Source organism: Rhineura floridana, chromosome 3 (assembly GCF_030035675.1).
Source record: "Rhineura floridana isolate rRhiFlo1 chromosome 3, rRhiFlo1.hap2, whole genome shotgun sequence".
In the NCBI taxonomy this organism is placed as follows: Eukaryota; Metazoa; Chordata; class Lepidosauria; order Squamata; family Rhineuridae; genus Rhineura; species Rhineura floridana.
The window spans coordinates 39902373-39926699 of NC_084482.1; the positions used below are offsets into that span (position 1 = coordinate 39902373).

The 24327-nt window shown below is 45.0% G+C and overlaps 1 protein-coding gene across 1 annotated transcript in view; it reads left to right on the forward strand.

Moving 5' to 3' along the window:
* The window catches only part of LMBR1L (limb development membrane protein 1 like), a 51716-nt gene that overhangs the window by 22420 nt on the left and 4969 nt on the right, over positions 1–24327 (forward strand). The window contains exons 3-15 of the mRNA XM_061615432.1: positions 7808–7838; positions 8741–8880; positions 9770–9873; positions 9976–10102; positions 12892–12960; positions 15704–15768; positions 17979–18054; positions 18262–18345; positions 19579–19655; positions 20941–21018; positions 21405–21478; positions 21921–22011; positions 23249–23315. Of these exons, the coding sequence (XP_061471416.1) occupies positions 7808–7838; positions 8741–8880; positions 9770–9873; positions 9976–10102; positions 12892–12960; positions 15704–15768; positions 17979–18054; positions 18262–18345; positions 19579–19655; positions 20941–21018; positions 21405–21478; positions 21921–22011; positions 23249–23315 (1083 nt within the window). The remainder of the gene's footprint in view (positions 1–7807; positions 7839–8740; positions 8881–9769; positions 9874–9975; positions 10103–12891; positions 12961–15703; positions 15769–17978; positions 18055–18261; positions 18346–19578; positions 19656–20940; positions 21019–21404; positions 21479–21920; positions 22012–23248; positions 23316–24327) is intronic.

Sequence of the window (24327 nt, forward strand, 5' to 3'; positions counted from 1 at the left end):
GGATGGGAATGGGACATTTTCAATCAGGCAACTACAAAATATTTTATGCAGGAAATGAGAAATTAAGAAGAAATAGGGTTGCTTTAATAGTGAGAAGATGTAGCAAGAGCAATTAGGAGCTACAACACAAGGTCTGAGCGAGTTATATCAATGAGATTAAATGGGAAACCTATTAACATAACCATCATCCATCTATGCTCCAACGGCGAACACAGAAGAAGAGGAATTGGAGAGATTTTATGCAGAAGTACAGGAAGAAATTGGTCACACACCAAAACAAGATGTGCTGATAATCATGGGGGATTGGAATGCAAAAGTAGGGAACAGAGAAGAACTAGGAATTGTGGGGAAATGGGGCCTAGGAGACAGAAACGAAGCAGGCAAAAGACTTATTGAATTCTGTGAAGCCAATAATTTGTTTCTTGCAAACACGTTTTTTGAACAACCGAAAACACGACTGTACACATGGACATCACCAAATGGTCAATATAGGAATCAAATTGATTATATAATTGATGGCAGAAGATGGAGAAGTTACATACCTTCTGCGCAAAAAAAGACCAGGAGCAGACTGCGGTACAGATCATGAACTGGTCATATTGAAAATCAGAGTAAAGCTAAAGAAGACCAACAAAGCAATCATAATGCCAAAGTACAATTTAAATGACATCCCAGAAGCATATAAAGATGAAATAAGGAACAGGTTTGAGGCTTGAAACTTAGTTGACAGAGAACCAGAAGAACGATGGAATGAAGTCAGAGACGTTGTCAGGGAAGAATGCAAAAAGACAATACCTCTAGTTAAAAAGAGAGAAAGACGTCAATGGATGACTGAAGAAACTCTTCAGATGGTTAAAGAGAGAAGGAAAGCAAAAGCAAAAGGAGATAGAAACACAGTCAGAACCCTAAATGCAACAATACAGCGACTAGTATGTAGGGACAAAGAGAACTATTACAATAGTTACTGTATAGAAATAGCAAAGGACAACAAAAAGGGAAGAACAAGAGCCCTATTCCAAAAGATTAGAGAAATGAAAGGGAAATTTAAACCAAGAGTAGGAATGTTGAATAATCAACAGGAGAATACACTGACTGACCGAGATGAAATAAAAGGAAGATGAAAGCAATACACTGAAGAACTCTATAAAAGAGATGCCAGGATGACAGATTCATTCACGGAGGAACCGTATGATGAAGAACCAGAAATTTTAGAATGTGAGGTGAAAGCTGCTCTTAGAATACTTGGAAGAAACAAATCACCAGGAATAGATGGCATACCAATAGAGTTGCTACAAGCTACTGAGACTGGATCTGTCCAAATTTTGACACAAATCTGCCAAGAAATATGGAAAACTAAACAATGGCCCACAGACTGGAAGCGTTCCATATACATCCCAATTCCAAAGAAAGGGGATCCCAGGGAATGCAGTAATTATCAAACTATTGCCTTAATATCCCATGCAAGTAAAGTAATGCTCAAGATTCTACAACAAAGGCTCTTACCATATATGGAGTGAAAAATGTCAGACATCCAAGCTGGATTTAGAAAGGGAAGAGGCACCAGATATCATATTGCAAACATACGTTGGATAATGGAACGGAGCAAGGAATTTCAGAAGAAAATCACCCTGTGCCTTACAGATTACAGCAAAGCCTTTGACTGTGTAGATCATGAAAAACTGTGGAATGCTTTAAAAGAAATGGGGGTGCCACAGCATCTGATTGTCCTGATGTTCAACCTATACTCTGGACAAAAGGCTACTGTAAGAACAGAATATGGAGAAACCGATTGGTTCCCCATCGGAAAGGGTGTGAGACAGGGGTGTTTATTTAATCTATACGCAGAACATACCATATGGAAAGCAGCATTGGACCAAGATGAAGGAGATGTGAAAGTTGGAGGGAGAAATATCAATAATTTAAGATATGCAGATGATACCATACTACTAGCAGAAACCAGTAACGATTGCTGATGAAAGTTAAAGAGGAAAGCACAAAAGCAGGACTACAGCTGAATATCATCAAAAAGACAAAGTAATGACAATAAAAGATTTATGCCACTTTACAGTTGACAATGAGGACATTGAACTTGTCAAGGATTATCAATACCTTGGCACAGTCATTAACCAAAATGGATACCAGAGTCAAGAAAACAGAAGAAGGCTAAGACTGGGGAGGGCAGCTATGAGAGACCTAGAAAAGGTCCTCAAATGCAAAGATGTATCACTGAACACTAAAGTAGGATCATTCAGACCATGGTTTTTGCGATCTCTCTGTATGGATGTGAAAGTTGGACAGTCAAAAAGGCGGATAAGAGAAAAATAATCTCATTTGAAATGTGGTGCTGGAGGAGAACTTTGTGCATACCATGGACTGTGAAAAAGATAAATAATTGGGTGTTAGAACAAATTAAACCAGAACTATCACTAGAAGCGAAAATGATGAAACTGAGGTTATCATACTTTGGACACATCATGAGAAGCCATGATTCACTGGAAGAGACCATAATGCTGGGGAAAACAGAAGGGAGTAGAAAAAGAGGAAGCCAAACAAGAGATGGATTGATTCCATCAAGGAAGCCACAGACCTGAACTGACAAGATCTGAACAGGGTGGTTCATGACAGATGCTCTTGGAGGTTGCTGATTCATAGGGTCGCCATAAGTCGTGGTCGACTTGGAGGCACATAACAAGAACATGCTCGGATGGTAAAGGTAACTGCTCCTGGTACGTTTACAATTACCCCCAAGGGAGTGTGCAAACAGCCACCAGGTGGCAAGCAGTTTTGTGTCCATCTGCAAATTATTATTATTATTATTTATTTATTAGATTTATTAGTTGCCCATCTGGCTGGTTGTCCAGCCACTCTGGGTGACGTACAGAATAAAAACATACAAATACATTAAAACATTAAAATCTCAACAGTAGTAATAAACCTAACCCACCCCATAAGCCTGTCTGAAGAGCCAGGTCTTCAAGGCCCAGCGGAAGCTCATCATAGCAGGGGCGTGATGGAGATTGTTTGGGAAGGAATTCCACAGAGTGGGAGCCACAATGGAAAAAGCCCTCTCCCTAGTCCTCACCAGTCTAGCTGTTTTAACTGGTGGGATAGAGAGGACGCCTTTTGAGGCTGATCTTGTTGCGTGGCATCCTTGATGAAGCTGAAGGCGCTCTTTCAGATAAACTGGGCCGAGACTGTATAGGGTTTTAAAGGTAAAAACCAACACCTTGAATTGGGCCCGGAAAATAACCGGCAACCAGTGCAACTCCTTCAGCACTGGAGTGATGTGATCTCGCTGGCACCTGCCTTTGATCAGGCGAGCTGCCGCATTCTGTACCAGTTGCAGCTTCCGGACCATTTTCCAGGGTAACCCCATGTAGAGCGCATTACAGTAGTCTAGGCGAGAGGAGACGAGGGCATGTACCATCGATGGGAGCAGATGGTTGGGAAGGTAGGGGCACAGCTTCCGTATCAGATGGAGTTCATATAGCGCTGCCCGGCTCACAGCCGAGACCTGAGCCTCCATGGACAGCTGGGAGTCGAGAATGACCCCCAGGCTGCGGACCTGGCCTTTCAGGGGCAATTGTACCCCATTGAGCACCAGGTCAACATCCCCCAACCTTCCCTTGTCTCCCACGAACAGTACCTCGGTTTTGTCAGGGTTCAGTCTCAGCTTATTCCTTCCCATCCAGCCACTCACTGATTCCAGGCACTTGGACAGAGTTTCTACAGCCAACCTTAGTGAGGACTTGAATGAGAGGTAGAGCTGCATGTCATCCGCATACTGGTGACACTGCAGCCCAAATCCTCTGATGATAGCCTCCAGCGGCTTTATATAGATGTTGAACAACATCGGGGAGAGGATAGAACCCTGTGGCACCCCACAAGTGAGAGGCCAAGGATCCGAAACCTCATCCCCCAATGCTACTCTCTGGTACCTACCAGAGAGGAAGGAACAGAACCACTGCAATACAGTGCCCCTTATACCTAACCTCTCCAGACGGTCCAGAAGGATACCATGGTCAATGGTATCAAAAGCCTCTGAGAGATCCAGGAGGACAAGGAAGGTACATTTGCCCCTATCCAGTGCCCTCCTCATTTCATCCACCAAGGCGACCAAGGCCATTTCAGTCCCATGTCCAGGCCTGAAGCCTGATTGAAATGGATCCAGATAATCCACTTTCTCCACTTGCTGCGCCACCACCTGCTCAACCGCTTTGCCCAAGAATGGCAGATTTGAGACTGGGTGAAAGTTGTTCAAATCTTGGGGATCCAAGGAGGGCTTCTTTAGAATCGGTTTTATTACTGCCTCCTTGAGGGCTGATGGTATTACTTCCTCTTCCAGGGACATATTTACCACTACCTTGATCCCCTTGCCCAGTCTATCCTTGCAGCTCATAATGAGTCAGGACAGGCAAGGATCGAGTAAGCAAGTGGTTGGCTTTAAGGTTGAAAGCACCTTGTCCACTTCATCAGAAGGAAGAAGCCGAAACCGATCCCACACCACCAGAGCACCACTGGCTGCCTCTGGCTTGCTCATTGTGTCCACAGTGCACGGAATAGCACTCTTAATCCGATCGATTTTATCCGCAAAGTGCTTTGCAAACTCATCACAGGAGGCCTTAACATGTTCCATCGGTTCTGGGGCAACTGGACCGACCAGGCTCCGGACCACTTGGAACAGCCTCCTGGGACAACACTCTGCGGATGTAATAGAGGCAGCATAAAAATCCTTCTTTGCTGCCCTTATTGCCACATGGTAGGCTGCTGCAGCCGCTCTAACCCGTGTCCGATCGTCATCAGAGCGAGATTTCCACCACTGGCTCTCTAGCCGTCTCACCTCCCGCCTCAGAGTTCGCAACCGTGGAGTATACCATGGTGCTGTCTGGGCTCTATTCAGGAGGAGAGGGCTTTTCGGAGCCACCCGGTCTAATGCCCTGGTGATTGCAGCATTCCACCCCTCCACCAGGGTCTCAACCGAGTGGCCTTGTGCCTGCTCCAGAGAATCCCCAAGCGCATTCAGGAATCCATCTGGATCCATCAGATGCCTGGGGCAGACCATCCTAATGGGTCCTGTACCCCTGCGGAGGGTTTGTGGCACCAAAAAGTCCACCCTCATCAAATAGTGATCTGACCGTGACAAGGGGGTGATGGATGTACCCCCAATTTTCAGATCACTTCCCTCCTCTCCCGAGACAAGCACAAGGTCGAGAGCATGACCAGCTACATGGGTGGGCCCCGTTGGAATAAGGTGCAGCTCCCAGGAAGCCATGGTTTCCATGGTCCTGAGGCGCCCCGTGAGGATGGCCTCCGAATGTACATTGAAGTCCCCCAATACCAACAGGTTTGGGGACTGCACATGGACGTCCGAGACCATCTCCAGCACCTCAGCCAGGGAGTCTGTCGTGCAACGGGGTGGACGGTACACAAGCAGAATCCCTAGATTGCCCTGTGGGCCCAACCTCCAGTACATGCAATCCGCAACCTTGGTCTCATGGAGAGGAGGCCTGGTGAGAACCAGGGACCTTCGGTAAATGACCGCCACTCCTCCTCTCCGACTACTGGCCCTTGGCTGCTGTGCATATATGAACCCAGCCAGACACATGGCCGCAAGGATAGGAGCAGCCAGGTTTCCATGTAATTCAAAGCCCAGCTTGAACCTTCAGAGTCTTGTGTATGAGGTTAATTGCATCTGCCTCACTCTGAATTCCTGTGATGCACAAGGTGTCCTTCCTCGCACCAGGGTTTGGGATGGAACAAGAAGATCAGGGTAACTCTGCATAGTTTGAGTTTCCCTGTATCCCCAAGGTGGCAAGCAAGCTGAGCTTAGGCAAGCACTGCTTAGGTGGCTGCTTGTCAGTGCAGGAGATTCCCCTTACTCATGCCTTTCCCCCACATTGAGCATAAATCCAGGACACACAAGAGTTTTCCTTTGAGCTGTGGAGTTAGGCATAGAGATCTAGTTGTTATGCTGCAAGCGATTTCATATGCTTCCAGCTTGAGCTGCCATTTGAGCCTGGGTGGTGGTGGTCCATATTGTGCGTGAACTTAACTTTGCTCAGTGCCCTCTCTCTTGTCCTTGCAACGGAACGGCTGCAATCCCAGCACGGGATTTTAGCTCCGCGTGAGGCGCCTTCCTCCCATCTCACAGAGCAGGAGTGGGGATACGTATGGAGAAAACAGTACACAGGTACCAAAGGGCATAAAGTGCCAGCAGGGGAGGAGAATGAAAGAGGTTCAGTTGGTGGGAATTCAACATGGGACCTTCTCTGTGGTGACACCCCAGTTATGGAATTCCCAGCCCTGATGATTTTGTGGGGACAGGCAGTAAAAACCTCTTAATTTTGTTGACCTTTCAGTAGTATTTAATAAGAATACAGAAGCTTTAATTTCTTCACTCTTTGTTTTTCATCTTTTTCTTTACATGTTTCTGTTTTAAATTTGTTGAATGGTTTTATTGTTTTAGTGTATTGTAAGCGGCTTTGGGGTGTCCTTGTTTAGGACTGAAACGCCGTCTAGACATGCTCAAATAAAATTAATAAGTAATGGCATCTTTTCAACAGTGCCTAAGAAGGGGAGAAAAACTGGTTGGCAGAGGATGAAAGAAGTCCTCCCTTCAGAACCATCTCCCCCTTTCTCTCTCTCTTATCCTTTCCCTCCATGTTCCCACAGAAGCTAGTCCTTTACTTGCTGGGCATTCTGCCAGCCACCAGAATAGCAATTCAGCAAAACTCTTGTTGCAGTGGATCTGGGTTACAAGTTGCTGGACCCAAAACAGAATAGATTAGTTCTGGTTCTCTACAGGAAACTAGTCTTTCAATCACTGTATGCCTTGGAGTCTGGATAGCAGGGAGGCCAGCTGTGCTCTGCAGGGCTTAACATTGCTGTGGAGTGGGTTGCCATTCCGTTGAAATTGCTAGAATCTTAAGAGCATCTGTGTAGGGTTTTTTTAATAGATCCATTGTCAATGGTAATTCTTTCCTGCCAAGCAGGTAGGGCAAATATTCTAAACCAGTCTCCTAAAAAGAAAGAAAGATACCCTCCTCTCGCCTGTTTTTTGTTGCACTGTGAAACAAAAGAATTGACTAATCCCAGAGATTCTCCTCTCCCTGCTTCATATTTAAATTGTTTTTAATATTGTATCTTTTAATTGCTGTGACGGGTAATTCTTCATCATTGTAAAAAAATTCTTCCATACAATTGATGTGTTTAATGTTAGTATTATTGTTACCTTGTCTAAAATGCTGAACTTGGCAGAGAGTAACTCTTTGTTCAGAAGTGACACATAGAGGACTTGAAGATTATCCTTGTTGCACAATAATCCAGAGAGACCTCCGCACAAAATGATGAATGGCAGGTCCTTGGTTAAAATGCTTGTTCTTGGCATTTCCCAGCCCAGCTCCTAAGCTGCCAAACTAAACTTTTCCTAGCCCAGCCTTCCCCTGGCTGGTGCTGTCCCAGATGTTTCAGAGTCCCCGGCCAGCATGTCCAATGATCAGAGATGATGGGAGTTGTAGTTCAGCAACGCCTGGAGGGCAGGAGGTTGAGAGAGGCTGTAGCCCATGTATACTGCAGATATTTTTTTAATGAAGGCATGACCTAACAAACATTAGACTAAGACTGGGGTTCAAGTCCCCACTTAGCTGTGGAACAAATTGGGCCTGTCAAAATTTCTGAGCCTGATCTACCTCACAGGGTGGTTGTGAGGATAAAATGACGTGGATGTCAAGAAGAGAACCGTGTATGCTCCATAGAGGAAAGGTTGAACGTAAGTGTAATAAGTAATAATATCTTTTCTGTTTCTTAGTTGATGAAGATGCCGCTGTCAACAGAATTGCGTAAGTTCCTTCCCTTTTTCCTCAGCCTTCCTGGTACTTACATTCTTATCATCCCTTTCTTTCCTCTCTCCCTTCTTCCTGCTTTACTGTATTTTTTCTGCTTATAATTTTACTGGTGATTAAAGTTTTAAAAATATAATCTGTATAAAACTGAACAGAAAAGGACTGTAAATGACAAGGCTGCAATTCAATACACGCTTGTGTGTAAGTAAATCCCATTGAATTTCCATGGGGTTTACTTCTGAGTAAATACATATGATTGTACTGTGCATTATTGATTGAATTCATTTACTGAAAAGGTGAAACAACAAAATTCAGGAGAATGTTCAGTTTCATGCGCTGTTGGGGTTACTTCAAGGAAGACTGCACTGTTTAAATTGGATGTATTATCAATCGGATATGAGAATTGCTCCTTTTATTCCTGTGAGAACTGTGAAAATGCAGGGTATTTTGAGGTCTCCCATGTGTGTGTGGGTTATGACTGCTGGTTAATTTGTAATGTCTGAAATTATTATATAAAATACACAGGGCATGCATTTAAGGAGCCAATTTGCAAGGTATCCTTTATTAGTGTGAAAAATGCAGAGGTATTTGATATTTCTTCTTAAAGGCAAAGGCAGTGATCAACAGATCCCCAAAGCAGTCAAGGAACATTGCACACATTCTCCAGGCATTAGAAATGCTGGGCTATCATTTATTTTTATACACACCCCATTTGCCATCTGTTTTTCAGTGCATGTGTTTCAAATAACAGGGATTGTCTTAGGCTGTTGCACAGCTGCCAATCTACATTCTTAGTGTAGGAGAAATATTGTCTGCTTGGAGGGGACATGTGAAAGGCTATCGATCATTAGATCCATTTCTTGGTCCCCTTTCTTTCCATGCTTTGCTTTCTTCCCTAGGTTATGGCTGTGCACCTTCACCTTGGCAGTGTCGCTAGGAGCTGTGCTGCTGCTGCCCTTCTCCATCATCAGCAACGAAGTCCTGCTCACCTTTCCACAGAACTACTACATCCAGTGGCTGAACGGCTCCCTTATCCATGGTGAGCTCCCTGTGATGAATGTTGAGAGGCCACCTGGGTCCGTGGCGCCGCTCTTGGTGTTGTGTGGGAGGAAGGGTAACCTGTCTTACTCGCAGTGACTGTGGGGAAGGTAGAGGGAGTTGTGTGTGTCATGAGCTCTTCAGTAATAGCCAAGGATAGGATTTGCTGAATACCTTCCATTATACTGAAGATAGCGTGACTTGGTATCCAGTGCATCCGTTGGATTCTTGAGAATCCCAGCTTTGAGGAGGGCTGTTTGGGGGCAGTGGGAAGATCTTAGTTCCTGTGGCTGCTCAGGCAAACTTTAAGAAACCAACTAAAGCCACATTAGGAGGCAGCGTCAGTCTTGGATTCCATCTGTCCCTGAACTTGGCCTCTCTTGTCCTTTTTAAAAATACCACTATATTTCTCCTTGTCGGTCTCCCTTGAGTCCCATACCACCACCACCCTCAGCTGTTGCACTGTGGGGACCTAAACTGCTGTGGATGGCAGGGTCACAGGGAAGCTGATCCGGATGGAGTCTGTGGCTCTGCATGTGTGAGTGTGTGTTAATCCCATGGGTCAAATACACAAGAGGTTGAAGTAGTGTAATCTACCTAACCCATCAGGGCATTTTCTGAATTTGGCTTTCTGAAAATTCAAGCTGGCGTTTTGGCTTTTGAGAGTAAATGAAGGCCCTTGGTAATAACTGGGAAGCAAACTGGGCACGTAGGGTCTAGCTTTGAAGGGAAATAAATAAATAGGACCAAGCAGGCTGGGCAATTGGGCATAACAGTTGAAGTTGTGCGTTGTGAGATGCAGTGGGGGCTCCAGCATTGGTCAGAGCAGGAGGAGCGTGAACTGCTGTTAAAGATTTGCTGCTACTTAAATCAATCCATCTCCCCTTTAGGCCTCTGGAACCTGGTCTTCCTCTTCTCCAACCTCTCCCTGGTCTTCCTCATGCCCTTTGCCTACTTCTTCACTGAAGCTGAAGGTTTTGCGGGGTCCAAGAAGGTATCAGCTGCCCCTCTGACATCCTCCCTTCCCTTCCTCAGTCCCCAGCTTTGAAGCAGTGGTTGAACCTTTTCTGTCCCCTTTCTCTCTCTGTCTCTCCAGGGGATCATGGCCCGTGTCTATGAGACGTTTGTGGTGCTCCTCCTGCTGACATTGTTGGTGCTGGGAATGGTCTGGGTTGCATCTGCCATTCTCGACAACGATGCAGCCAGCAGGGAGAGTCTCTATGGTGAGTGAACATCCCTTAACTCTCTCCCTGCTTTGTCCCCATTGCTAGGGCTTGTGCGTTTCAAAGCAAGATGTGGGGAGAGGAACCTCCAGGTGCCATCCAAGGCACAAGCACTTCTGTGTGTAAGGTTCACTGAATATTGTTGGACTCATATCTGAATAAACAAGAATAAAATTGGACTGTAGGTTCCCTGACTTTGCATACTACCAGCAGTAACTGGAAGGAGTATGGTCTAGTACAAGGGTAAACATTTTTACAAGAGGCACATAGCAAGTATATTAGGAGCCCTGCTGGATCAGACGAAAGACCCATCTACTCCAGTATCCTCTTCTTTCAGAGGCCAAATGGATGCTGACGGGAAGCTTGAAAGCAGCGCATCAGTGCAAAGACACTCTTCCTGCTCAAGCTCATGATTAGGAGCCATTGACGGCCTTATCCTCCACAAATTTGTCTAAATCCCTTTTAAAGCCATCTGAAGCGGTGGCCATTGTTACATCTTGAGGTAGCAAATTCCATAGTTTAAGCATGTGCTGTGGCTATGGCCCCATTCATGCCATACATTTATTCCATTTTAAACAGTCATGACTTCCCCTTAAAAATCCTGGGAAATGTAGTTTATGAAGGGTGCTAGATGTTACTAAGAGGTCTCTGCTCCCCTCATAGAGCTGCAGTTATCAGAGTTCTCTGGAGAGAGGGACTGTGAATGTTAAACCACTCTGAAGTTGTAGTTCCGTGAGAAGAATAGGAGTCTCCTAACAGCTCTCAGCACCATTCACAAACTTCATTTCCCAGGATTCTTTGGGGAAGCCATGATGGTTTAAAGTCGAATAATAGTGGAGTTAAATGTATGGCGAGAATGTGGCCTATGTGGAGCAGTGCTTCCTTCTCTGTCCTGAATCTTCCAACATTCCACTTCATTAAGCCTTTTTCATATCCTTTCGTCAGCTTTCCATTTCTTAATGCACCCACAAGCACTGTGGAATTGGATGCCTCAAGTCTGGAATTCCAAATGGAAGCAAAATGCTCTCTTCCAGTGAAGTAGGAAGATTCAAAGAAACCTGAAAACTCACAGCCATGTGTGGTGAAAAACCAAAAGTGAAATAAATTACTTGATCGCCCCTCTAGCTGCAGGTTCAAATATGTGTGTTTCTTCAGTAATAAAGAAGTGTTTTCCTTCTTTATTTTGGATAGGGAACCCATGTCCATCCAGATGTTGTTGGGCTCCATCATCCCCATCCAGGCTGGCCAACAGTGTGGGATGATGGGAGTTTTAGTCCAACAACAGTTGGAGGGCCACAGGTTCTCTTTTTTTAGTATGTAAATAAAAAAAAAATTGCCTCTTTCCTTACCTGTGCTCACAAATAAGAACATAGGATGCTATGTTCCAGCAATAGCTGGAGGGTCACAGGTTTCCCACTTCTGGCTTAGTGAATTAAAGCAATAGAATGTTGAGCCAGAATTATATCTGTGGCTCTGAGTAAGATGGGGATTGTAGGGGCAATTATGAGTAAAACTTTGGTAATCAGGATTATGAGAACTGGGGAAAATCTCAGTGTCTGGACAATGGAGATTTTGTTGCTTGAATCTGTTCTGTTGCCCTTCCCTGACCAGCTAGCACTACTAGCTGGCTGCAGGCTGAGCATGGTCCAAATCAGACAGTGGCAAAAGCTCTTTGTTCTATGACTTTAAAATCTCACAGAGCTGTTTGGAGTTTGGCTGAGTGTTCCCATGGATAGTTGTGGGATCCAGGGAAGCCCAGGAATAGTGAATTTGGAGCAGGCCCATGTACTGATCGAAGGAGTTTTTCCCTTCTAAACTTTAAGAGGTGCTGTAGAGGAAGCAGAAAAAAAACTCTTCAAAATCCACAACTGGGCAATACCTTTATTGGAACCAATCAAAATGTCGCAAGCTTTTGAGTTCTCCAGAGATCTTCATCGCGCAAGTTGTTGCTTGAAGCAGGGGGTGAGGAGGAATGAAGAAAAACAAAAAGTACAAAAATGAGACTAAATGCCGTCGTCATAAGATCAGCATTTAGACTGTTCCAAGACGGAGACTGCAACTAACTAAGTCTCTGCTAGGTGATACATATATTGGGTTATACCACTATCACCTTCTGCAGTGAAGAAGCAATGGTTGCTCTCCATCTCTGAAAAATTCAAGTCTGGCTTGTTCCCATACCTCAAATGGAACACACAGGTTCCTGGCACAAGAAACATGGCAGCCTTTAATTAAGGAAAGCCACGGATTAATTTTGGATTGTGTTCTAGGTCAGAGGTTCTCAAACGTAGTTAGCTTTACTCAGCTATAACTGGGAGGAGGCCTCAAGATTTTTCTATGTCCTGCATTTCTGAAAAGGGCATTGAAATAGCCTCGGCTATTAATTTATTTCAGTATTGTGTTTTGCCTTTCAAAACAGTGAAAGTGGTCTATGGAGAAATGAAGTTTAGGAACTCCTGCTCTAGACACTACACCAGAGGTGGGGGACCTATTTCAGCCTGAGGGCAAGATGACGAACCAAACCGTCTGCACAGGAAATAGATCCATTTGGAGGGCAGTTTGAATCCAACCTGTGCCTGCAAGCGGACAACTTCAGAGGGGCTTGTGATTGCGCTATCAGCAAGGCCTGCATGCCAAGGCCCAGTGAGGCGTGCACTTTAAGGTCCTGGTTGTTCCTTTGCAGCTGTGTCTTTAGCTTTAACTGATGTTGCATCTGATGTCAAGTGTGGGGCAGGCATGTTTTGGAGGAAATGGATTTACTGTGTTACCGCTGACTGTCTTTCTTCCCACAGACCTCTGGGAGTACTACCTCCCCTACCTCTACTCTTGCATCTCCCTGTTTGGTGTGCTGTTGCTCCTGTGTAAGTTGGTTGGTTTTTCCCAATTGTTTTCAGTTGTCCTTGGGAGGAGGGAGACCTCTGTGTTGGGGCACAGATCCAGTCTGCAAGGTTAGGGGGACTCTATAAATGTCTGGGTTGAGCTGCCAGTTCTGCAGTGTGAGAGTCCATTGCATACCCAACTTCTCTCAGCTTTTGTTTACATTTTTTAAAAAGGCAGCTTGCTATGTTTCTAAGCCACTCTTGACTCATTGTGCATCTGATCTTTGGAGTCCTCCAAGCGCATCTCTTGCTTGGGACGCTGTCTTCTGCCAGGTCACAGTCTTTGTGCATCTAGCCCAATATTGTCTATTCTGACTAGCAACAGCTCTCCAGGGTTGTGGGCAGATTCAGGTCACCTGCCACCTGATTCTTCTATCTAGAAATGACGGAGGTTGAAATGAAGAGCTTCTGCACGCAAAGCATGTGCTTTGCCACCGGGGCATTATCCCTCCTTTGGACCAATGGTGGGCAGAAGGTGGATCAGGACCTACTGGTACTTCTCTGGATGACTGGAAGATTTCTCTTTCCCCTCCCCCTCCCAGCTACCAATTTGTTTGATAATAACAAAATAATGGCTTAAAGACTGTGGAAATGAAGGAAGTTAACCAGGAGTGGGCTGTCGTGTGAGAGGATTGTGAGCTCGTTTCATTGCTGGGACTGAGAACCAGGATCAGAATGTGTGTTCAGAGGCACCTGCCTCTTCTTCAGGTCTAATTCTGTGTCTGTCTGCACCTGGTCTTGGTTGGCAGATATTCTTGGAGTTCTAGTAAAAACAACAACACCACACACACAGAGAGAAAGTAGGTCCAACAAGGTTGAAGTCTGCCTATCCCCTGCTCTAGATCATTGGTCTTCAGCTGATGAGTTGAGATCAATAATATGGTAAAAAATTAAGAAGTGGGACTAAAAATGCCCTTTTGGTTGAAGGGGGGGTGTCTCAGGTCTGGAAAGGTTGAAGACTCTAGACATACTCTAAGGGGGCTGCTTCAAACATAATGAATTTCCCACGCAGAAAATGCATCCATTATAAGAAATCGTGCATAACTTGGTTATACATGGCAGTGGTGAACCTGCTAATTTTATTTTATTTTACTTTTTTTTTTGCTGTGTCTGTGTACAATAGAAGTATTTTCTGTGTACTAATCTCATCACATGTGGCTCTAATGAAGTTGAGGCCAACATACCTCTCTGCCACTTTGGAATTTTAGGATTTTTTTGAGTTTGCTGCTTCAGAGCTTCCTAACTATTATGTGCAGTTCCAACGAGTCTTGCAACAGCTGAGCTGCAAGATGACAGCCGAGTTCTGTGCAAGACCTTTGCTTCCTTGCAAGTTGAGATCAGCTTTGAAACTCCAGTGCATTTAATAATAATGGAGCAAAATAAAGAGCTGCTTAGTGCTAAATACATAGTAGTATCAAACAGGGTAATCAATTTTGCTTTTAATATAATTGTAAATTATCTGGCTGAATGCAAGTATTGTAACATTCAGTGGCATTCTTTCAGTATTGGCCAGGGGACCATGAACATGGTGGGACACATAGATTACTAAGTAAATGGGAAGAGCCCACTTACTGACAGTTTCAGATTTTTAGACATTTTAAAGCTTGATTTAAAAAAACAAACTCTTGACCTACTTTTGCTCACCACTCAGCTATTTGAGGCCTTTCCATATTGTCTTCTGGTTTTTACCCTGCATCTTACCTGAATGAATTTTACCTGACTTAAATTCCCTGCTTTTTAAAAATAGATTTCTCAGATAGCCCTGGCAGTTCCTTACTCTTGCAGAGGACAAAAAGCTAACACCCCTCATTGTTCCTGTCAGAGGAATTGGAGTGATATGGGTAGAACTGGCTATTGAGAAAGGAAGATCGCTGTTCAGTGTTTTATAAAGATTGCATTTCCTAACAGAAGGAAACCAGTAGTGCAAATGGCTGCTTTCCAGGGTGTAGATAATGGACTGTGGGAGTGGGGTATAGCTGAATGACCAAGACACTGTGATTCAATGTAGTGGGTTTGCTGCATAGTCAGGGGGTTGGGCTAGATGACCTTGAGGTCCCTGGGTTGTATCCAGAGTCCTGCTCAGAATAGAGCCATTGAAATTAATGCACATGACTAACATAGGTCTGTTAACTTCAGTGGGTTGACTCTGGGTAGGACTTAGCTGGATGCAACCGTTTGATTCCATGTACACTATAGAGGGGTTGATAAGACTCTCACTCACACTCATATACACACAAGAAAGGGTAATGTAGCTCTCTGCACGTGAAACAAATGGGCAAACGTCTGTGGTGCTGCAGTGTCCCTTGGCTCTCTGCCAGATGGTGTGTGTCTTTCTCATGAGGGTGTGTCTGGCAGGCCAGAGTGTTTTTGAAGCATCCTGGAATTCATTCTCCATGGGTTCTAAAAAAAAAAAAGTTATCTTGAAGGGAGGGCAGGGATGACGACATCTCTGCAAAGAGCTCCAGCCAGAGATTTGTTTCACTGCAGAATGAGGTGACTTAAGTACAGATTTTCAAGGCCAGCTGGACTCATAGAGTTGTCACACTTTCCAGGAGATGTTCTGTGCCTGACCCTTCTCCAGCAAAATGGCCTTGTGGTTTTGCCTGTGTGGCAAAACAACTCCTTGAACATGGAGAATGGCGCCACCTCCTGGCAGATAGGGGTCATTATGGATTTATATGCTAGTGTTGTTCATGCCTCTCTCTCTCTCTGTCACCCTCCACAGTATGCACACCCTTTGGCCTGTCACGAATGTTCACTGTCACGGGGACGCTGCTGGTGAAGCCCAGGGTAAGAACAGGCAAGGCTTTGCAATGTCCAAGGCCTAGCACGAAAGAAGAGGGAAGAGCTAAAATCTATAGCCTGTATAAAAAAGTGAATTAAATATACAGTGCCTTCCAAAAGTAGTGACCGATGCTCTCATATTACTGAATTACAAATGGTACGTTGTAATTTTGTTCTGTATGATATTTTATTTTGAAACACTGAAGCTAAAAATCAATTATTGTAAAGTGACATTGGTTTTATGCTGGGAAGTGTTTGTAAGAAACATAAAAAACTGAAACACGTTGCTTGCATAAGTATTCAACCCCCACACATTAATATTTGCTAGAGCCACCTTTTGCTGCAATAACAGCTTTAAGTCTTTTGGGGTAGGTGTGTACCAGCTTTGCAAACGGTTGGACATCACTTGTGGACCGCAATTTTCAAAGAGCGCCACAGATCCTCAATGGGACTGAGGTCAGGACTTTGACTGGGCCACTGTAGGACATTCACCTTTTTGTTCTTGAGCCGTTCCAATGTTATTTTGGCCTTGTGCTTGGGATCATTGTCCTGCTGAGAAGTGAATTTCCTCCCAAGCTTCAGTTTTTTAGTGGACTGAAGCAGGTTCTCTTGCAGTATTTCCCGGTATTTTCTCAGTCCATTCTTCCTTTAGTTTTTAACAAGATGCCCAGTCCCTGCTGGTGAGAAGCATCCCCGCAGCATGATGCTGCCACCACCATACTTCACTGTAGAGATGGTGTGTCTTGAGACATGGGCAGTCTTAGGTTTGCCACACATAGCGCTTTGAGTTTTGGCCAAAAAGCTCTATCTTGGTCTCATCTGACCACAAAACCTTTTCCCACATTGCAGCTGGAGCACTCTCGTGCTTTCTGGCAAACTCCAGATGTGCTTTCAGATGTTACTTTTTGAGTAATGGCTTCTTTCTTGCCACCCTCCCAAGCAGGCCAGTGTTATGCAGAGCTCTTGATATGGTTGACTGGTGCACCATTACTCCACTCCCAGCCACTGAACTCTGTAGCTCCTTCAAAGTGATTGTTGGCCTCTCTGTGGCTTCTTCACAAGTCTCCTTGTTTGGGCGCTGAGTTTTGAGGGACGGCCTTTTCTTGGCAGTGCCTGGGTGGTGTGACGTAGCATCCACTTCCTGATTATTGATCCAACTGTGCTTACTGGGATATCCAAACACTTTGATATTGTTTTCTACCCTTTTCCTAATCTATGCACTTGCATTACATTATCTCTCACTTCTGTAGAATGCTCTTTGCTCTTCATTTTCCTTCAGATCGCCAGCATGACCAATGATCAACAATGGGGGTTTTATCCTATGTGGCAGCGACTTTAATGGTTCACAGGCGGAGGCCAATGGTAAGGTCATTGTGTCCTCGACAGGGCAGTTTCTTTCATCTGTGTACACTGGGAGCTTCCACAGCACAGGGGTTGAATACTTATGTAAGCGACATGTTTCAGTTTTTTATGTTTCTTACAAACACTTCCCGACATAAAACCAAAGTCACCTTACAATAATTGCTTTTGAGTTTCAGTGTTTTGAAAAAATATATCATGCAGAACAAAATTACCATGTACCATTTGTAATTCAGTAATATTGAGAGCATTGGTCAGGGGCCTGATTACTGTTTCAAGGCACTGTATTTCCATGTGTCTGATTTTGCTTCTGCTGGTCATAATGGAGGGTAGCAAAGATCTATGCAGATCTCTGATGCCTCTCCTCTGGACACCGGGATTTTTTTTTTCATCTTGTTAAAAAAAAATCTCTGGTTAAGTGTAGGTTTATAAACCTGTGAGTTACCTGTATATATGTAACCTTGTCTCTATGTATACCCCAATGAGATTTTTAATAGTGTCTTTAATCCTGTGGGAGGCTATTATGGGTAATGGATTTTATCTGGAAACATGCATGTTCTTCTTCAGGAAACTAACAAAGTATGCTCGGTATGTTAGAAACTGAAAACCATGAATCAAAATGGATATAGTAACTAATAATCTGTGGGAAGGCTTTTGCTTAGCTGGCCCCTTAAATGGACCCTAATCTTCTGGCCTTGCATCCTGGTTGGGCCATATAAAAAGGTGGTGAAGGGGGCAAAGCAAATAGATTTGTCCCCAAAGTATGTGTGTTGCTGGGCAGCCGGGGGTGGTGGAGAGGCAGGGTTGTTAGGCTCCTGATTGCCTAGCTTCTCATATATGTTCCTCTCTCTCTCTAGCTACTGGAGGATTTAGATGAGCAACTGAACTGTACAGGATTTGAAGAAGCTGCCATTTCACGTAAGATCAACTCTGGTAAGTGTCTAGCTAAGGCTGAACTGAGCTGGGACTTGGTTGAGCCCAGCCACAAACCTCTGGGCTTGGTGGGTTTGCTACATGATTCAGTCAGCTTGAGTTCTAGTGCCTTGAAAGTGAAGCTGCCAAATGTGGGCACAGTGGATAATTCAGGTTCTTCTTCCTCTTGAGTATTGGTTGAATTGTTTTTGTCTTTGTGTTGCACAGGGAAAACCTCCTGCTGGCTTAACTTTGATGTGGAAGTGCTGAGACAACAATATCTAGCAATTCATGCACACAGGATTACGCTGGGTAAGAATCAAGTGGGATGTGGGAAGGTGCTCTAACTCTTTTGTGTTTCCCACATAGCTGCTATATTACTGGACAACTGTGGGAGCCAGCATCCATAGCTTCTTAGCTGCTTTATTAAATTTCAGCCATGCTTCCAGTCTCTGTGTGTGCTCTGCAGTTCAAAAAAAAAAAAATCAGGTTTGCACTAAGAAACAACTTGGTGGTGTTACTTGGATAAATGATGCAGATTAAGCCAATTTACATAAGCAAATGTTTAATGCATAATGCTATCTCTGCCAGCCCTAGGATGTTCTGCATCAAATATCTGCTTCTACATTTGCACAATGCGATCAAAGAAAGTACTGACAGATTCCATTTTAGATTCCTATCACTCTAATATAGTGAGCGTACAAGATGAGATTTAAAATCATAAGGTAAAATCAGCACAAGATATCAAAATACAATGAAAAGTGGGACATCTTCATGGCTCTTTTGGACATCTGCCATGAGTTGTGGGTTAATAAGTGGGGCTTCCAAAGAAGACAGTGATGATTGTGGTGCCACAACCAAGAAGACCTTGCTGCTTTGTTGCTGCGAATCTAAACTTTTAAAGGTGGTTGGAATGCAGAACAGTATCTTAGAGAATCTCCTGAATTGTATGAGAGAGGGTGCAATTGATGAAGATGATGCACAAAGCTCTGAGTCATAGCTGGGGATAAATACTTGAAAATGCACCAATGTCCAAATCTTGGAGGGAGTAGAACAGAGCATCTCATGATCAGTGGGTGGGCTTCGGTATTCCTATACATGGAGGCCGCTGCTCTCTGAGCCTTTCTCTTCTCATTTCCCTGTCTCGATACTCAGGCATTTCAGGCTTTAAAAAAACCCCAACCACCACCATTAACAAATTATTTGGTCACTTGATAGCAGAAGAAACAATTAAAATGCGAAGTAAGTGTATGCAAAAGGTCTTAACTTTCAGAAATTGGACTCCTGGATTCTAGTTCCTGTCCATGTTAGCGCCCCCCCCCCAGTGTATTAGGTTTGGGTTGATTGGGTGGAGGGAAGATGGGGGTTTCGCTGTACTGAGATGAATTTACTCTTATTTTTATTCAGTACATTTGTATCCAACACTTCATCCAAAAGGAACTATTTTCCTTGGAAGGGAAGGTAGAACAAACATGGTGGGCATGGGGAGCTGTTGAAATGTCTAGCTATTCAAGTCCTGTTACGTGTTTTGTTTTGTTTTGACAGAAACACGCCGCAAGGCCTCTGCTTGGCAAAGGAACCTGGGATATCCACTGGCCATGCTTTCTTTGCTATCTCTGACGGTAAATGTTGGGGTTCACACTGGGGGCGGCAATTCTGCTGTTGTAAAAAAAAATTGACCTTGCATCATAGCCAGTCGTCCTCCCGAAGCCAGGAAAATGAATGTCTGAAAACCCCAGGCTTCATCCTGCTACATTTCAGGAAACCCCGTTTGCATTACCTGCCAAGGGACCCTTTGGACATTGCAGAGGATTCTGGGGCGTGTCCAGCAGTCTACCATTTTGGAGGCTTAAGGGCCAAGCCAGAAATGGTGATGGCCTGCTGGTTTGGGAAATGCAACCAAGCAGTGGCTCACGAGGCCCTCACCTGGTTTATGCTCCAGGGCAGGAAAAGATATTTGGGGTGGGGATTGACAATGTTTGTCCTGTGCTGGGGTGATCAGAACTATTAATGTAGTGGCAAACTCAGAAGGGCAGGGTCCCTTCATGAAAGTTATACTACACCCCCTCACAGCCATGTCCCCTTTCCCGATTTCCCTTGCCTCCCTGTTCTTGCTATCATTTTGCGAACCCACGCTCCAGTGCAACAGATATCCCTAGGAGCCAATCAGTATGAAAGGGGAGACTGAGTTGGCTACTGAGAAGAATCTTCTCAGTGGCTGATTCACCTCCTTTCACGCTGACTTGCTCCAATCAGCGCAAAAAGACAAGGACTTCTCTCAGTGGCTAACATGCTAATTGGCTCGTACATAGGGACCTGGCTGGGACCCTGCTCCCAAAAAAACCCCATGACCCCCCACAACCCCGGACAACTACACCCCTAATCAGAACACTTTGGCAGCAAAATGGCAGCCAAGCTGTGTGTAGTCTTCTCTCTTCCCATCCTTGAGCTGAGGAGGGGTTGGGAATTCCTCGGCATTCCACCTCTCTGCAGCTCCAAGGCTGGGAAGACGACTCCTAGTCCACCAGCCAGTGGTGGCTCCCTTGCCATGGGGAGCAAAAGCAAGGAAGCTTTTGAAAGGCGTCGCAATGTGTGGAGTGGAACTGGTGGAGGTGGTGGTGGTTGTTGGGGAGGGGGGGAAATGGGGAGCCAAGTCCAGAGCTTACTGATTCTGCAGGTGACCATTTGTATGTTGCCAAAGGGATATCATCCTTTCCCTGTACCTCTGGTATTTCAGCAAGATTTAAGGAAAGCTTCTTGCTGGGCAGTCTAGTTTAAAGGATGCCTGGAAGGAGCACTGGGGCACTTTAGTATGCTTTGCTCTTTTTAAGGCTGGGACCGAAGGATGCCAGTGCTATACTGAGAGGTCTTTTTGTTTTGTCTTGTCTTCCGTGCTTCCTTTTCCAGGGCATCTCTGTTCTTGTTGTGTGTTTCCATGTCTTGGAGCTGCTGTTGGATGATGCTGCAATGCCACGAGGGATCCAGGTGAGCAAAAGGGACCCTCTTGCTATCTCTTTGGATATCGTTTGTATTAGAGGTTTATCCAGCCAATCCCTCTTCGTTGCTCAGACATCTTGCCTGATGCTGTTGTGTTGCTTAACTCTCAAAGCTTTTATCATTATTTTCACTTGTAAAACAGATTAAAAGCAGAGGTTCAAGAGGTTTAGCCATTAAAACCGCTACCTCTGTATGCATCCAGATTGATGGGTGTGCTGCACTAAGAAAAATCCAACCTGCAGAAAGCCTGTTCCTGTACTTACGTTCCTGGGAAAGAGTCTGAACACAGGGCAAAGCCAAAAGGATTCAAAGACTTTTTTTTATTCAGCTCCTGCTAACCTAATTGTATTTCTCTTTCATCTCTCCATTCCCAGGATGCACCACTGGGAAAAGTTTCTTTCTCTGTCTTTGGCTCTTTTGGGGCCGCCATGCAGGTGATCCTCATATTGTATCCTTTGCAGTATTTTGAAATCTTCTCCATCACCACTTTGTCATATGAAGATTGTGGGGCAGTTTCATTGGAAAAATCCCTATTTTCCCTTGGTTTTCCATTTCTAATTTCTCTTACCTGCTCCCCAGTCAAAACCTTGTGGCTCTCCCATAGCGTTAATCTGACCTGGCTTGTGTGCGTGCCTAGTTTATTACCATAACCATCAAAATGTGGCAAGGAGATCTTCCTTGCCTTTAGAGTATCACGGCTGTGTTTCCGTTCTGAGCCTACCTTTGTGAGGAAAGGAAGTGGGAACGAAAACGTTTGATCAACAGAAGCATCTCTGTGAATGATTTGTGTGCACATGCATTAAAAAATGTGTCAAATATTCTGCTTCCCACATGATCCTTGGTTATCACAATTCCTCCACTGTTTTTTCCTTAACACTCTACCATTTTAGCTATCTAATGATTTCCTCGGTTGTGGGGTTCTACAGCTCCCCACTGTTCACCAAACTGCTGCCTGAGCAACATGACACAGCCATGACCAAGGTATACATCTGGCTTCTGTTTTACATAATACATGTAAAAATGGGCTACTGCCAGTGGTGTCCTCCCAGCCTGTTGGCTGAGCTGCTATGATGTCATGGAATGCTAGAAATAATAGAAAGAAAAAACTATTAAAATATCTTAACTGCTGAGAGAGAGAGAGAATCAGTTACATAATGTTAACAATTAGGGAGCTTTTGATCTGGCAGCAGGACTGTGGCCAGGAAATCTCAAAGAATCTGGGGGTCAGAGAGGCTGTGGTTTGTAAACTGCAGAGAGGCCCAAGGTGATAGTGGAAGCTGAGTGAATTGCAGCTCACACAGTGAAAAGCTGAGGCACACAGACTCTTATTTGTGGGGTGAGGAATAATTGTGGCTATGATGCTACCTCCTTGCTAGGCTCCAGTCGAGAGGCATGTGGGCTTCTAGTGTCATTGGAATGAATGCTGGGAGGGGGTCAGAAGAGGTCTGTGCTTCCAGTGTCCTTAACAGAGGTCCACTGCATCTCGTGCTTTAAGTGTAGAACAAGATGGGGAAAGTTTGGCCCTCCAGATGTTGCTGAACTACAACTCCCATCAGCCCCAGCAAGCATAGCCAGTGGACAGGAATGATGGAAGTTGTAGTTCAGCAACATCTGGAGGGCCAAACGTTCCCCACGTTTAGTGTTGAAGGAACAGAATGGCTAAGCCAGGTTGGCCAAAGTTGTCTTGTGAGGATCCTAGAGAGACTGCCTGCATTTCAGAGCAGAGGTTAAGCAATCAATGACACAAAATGCTGCAGGCTTTTTCTCATACTTCTGCAGTCCCCATTTCAAGAAGAGATGTGTGGGACCACAAAGATCCACAACTCTTGATGAGGAGTAACAATGCTGAATCTGGTAGCTTCTAAGGGTGTGTGTGTGTCTCCCCACATTTTCCATTTCATTTTTGGTGTTTGGCAATCAAAGGAGGCTCTGCCCATTTTGATGGATGGACTGGGAGAGAGATTTGAGAGTGAAGGAGGAAGAACTTTGCAGTGTGTTGTAGGGCTGGGTGAGGACACAGGCAAGTTGCCTTACACTGAGTCAGGCTAAAGGTTCCTCTAGCTCAGTATTGTCTACACTGACTGGCAGTAGCTCTCCACAGTTTTAGGCGGGAGGCGTCCATGGCTGTACCTGGTGATGCTGGGGATTGAACCTTCTGCATGCAAAGCAGTTGTTTTGTCTCTGAGTGTTACTCATTTCAAACTGGGTTTCCTTGCAGATAATTGGAAATTGTGTCTCTTTGTTGGTGTTGAGCTCTGCACTGCCAGTTTTATCTCGGACCTTGGGTGAGTTTCGTCAGCTTCACTCGGTCTTCATCTTCCTAAGCATGCATCAGTAAAATGACTGGTCCAGCCTTGCTGTGGGAAAACTGACATATAGTCAGGGCTGTGGTTTGTTTTTGTTTTTTTAAAAAAACACTGTGCTCAAACGAAGCCCACATCCTATGACCTGGATAAATAATACAGGCTAAGGATATTTGTATATTCATTGACCCATTCCAATCTGGGTTCAGACCTGGTTATGGGACTGAATCAGCCTTGGTCGCCCTGGTGGATGACCTTTATTGGGAGAAGGACATGGGGAGTGTGACCCTGTTGTTCTTACTTGATCTCTCAGTGGCTTTGATACTATCGACCATGGTATCCTTCTGAGCCGACTTGGTGAGATGGGTATTGGAGGCACAGTTTTACAGTGGTTCCAATCCTATTTCCAGGGTCGTTTTCAGAGAATAGCTTTGGGTGATTGTCTTTCGGCCCCCTGGCAGTTGTGTTGTGGGGTGCTGTGGAGTACCATCTTGCCCAAAGCTGTTTAACATCTATATGAAGCCCTCGGGAGCGGTCATCAGGAGATTTGCGGTGAGGTATCAGCAGTACGCTGATGACACCCAGCTCTATTTCTCTGTAACATCTGAATCAAGAGAGGCCATGCACACACTGGACCGGTAAGGGAGTCTGAATCCTAGCAAGATGGAGGCGCTGTGGGTTGGTGGTTCCTGAATTTGGATAATTGGTCAGTCGTCTGCTTTGGATGGGGTAGTTCTCCCTCTGAAATAGCAGGTTCGTACACTTGGGGTGCTTCTGGATCCATATATGTCACTAGAGGCCCAGGTGATCTCAGTGGCTAGGAGTACCTTTACCAGCTTCAGCTGGTAAGACAGCTGCAGCCGTTTCTGGACCGGGATAGCCTGACCACTGTTGTCCATGCACTGGTAACCTCCAGGCTGGATTACTGTAATGGGTTCTATGTGGAGGTGCCCTGGAGGTGCAAAATGCAGCAGCGCAACTGCTCATTGGGGCA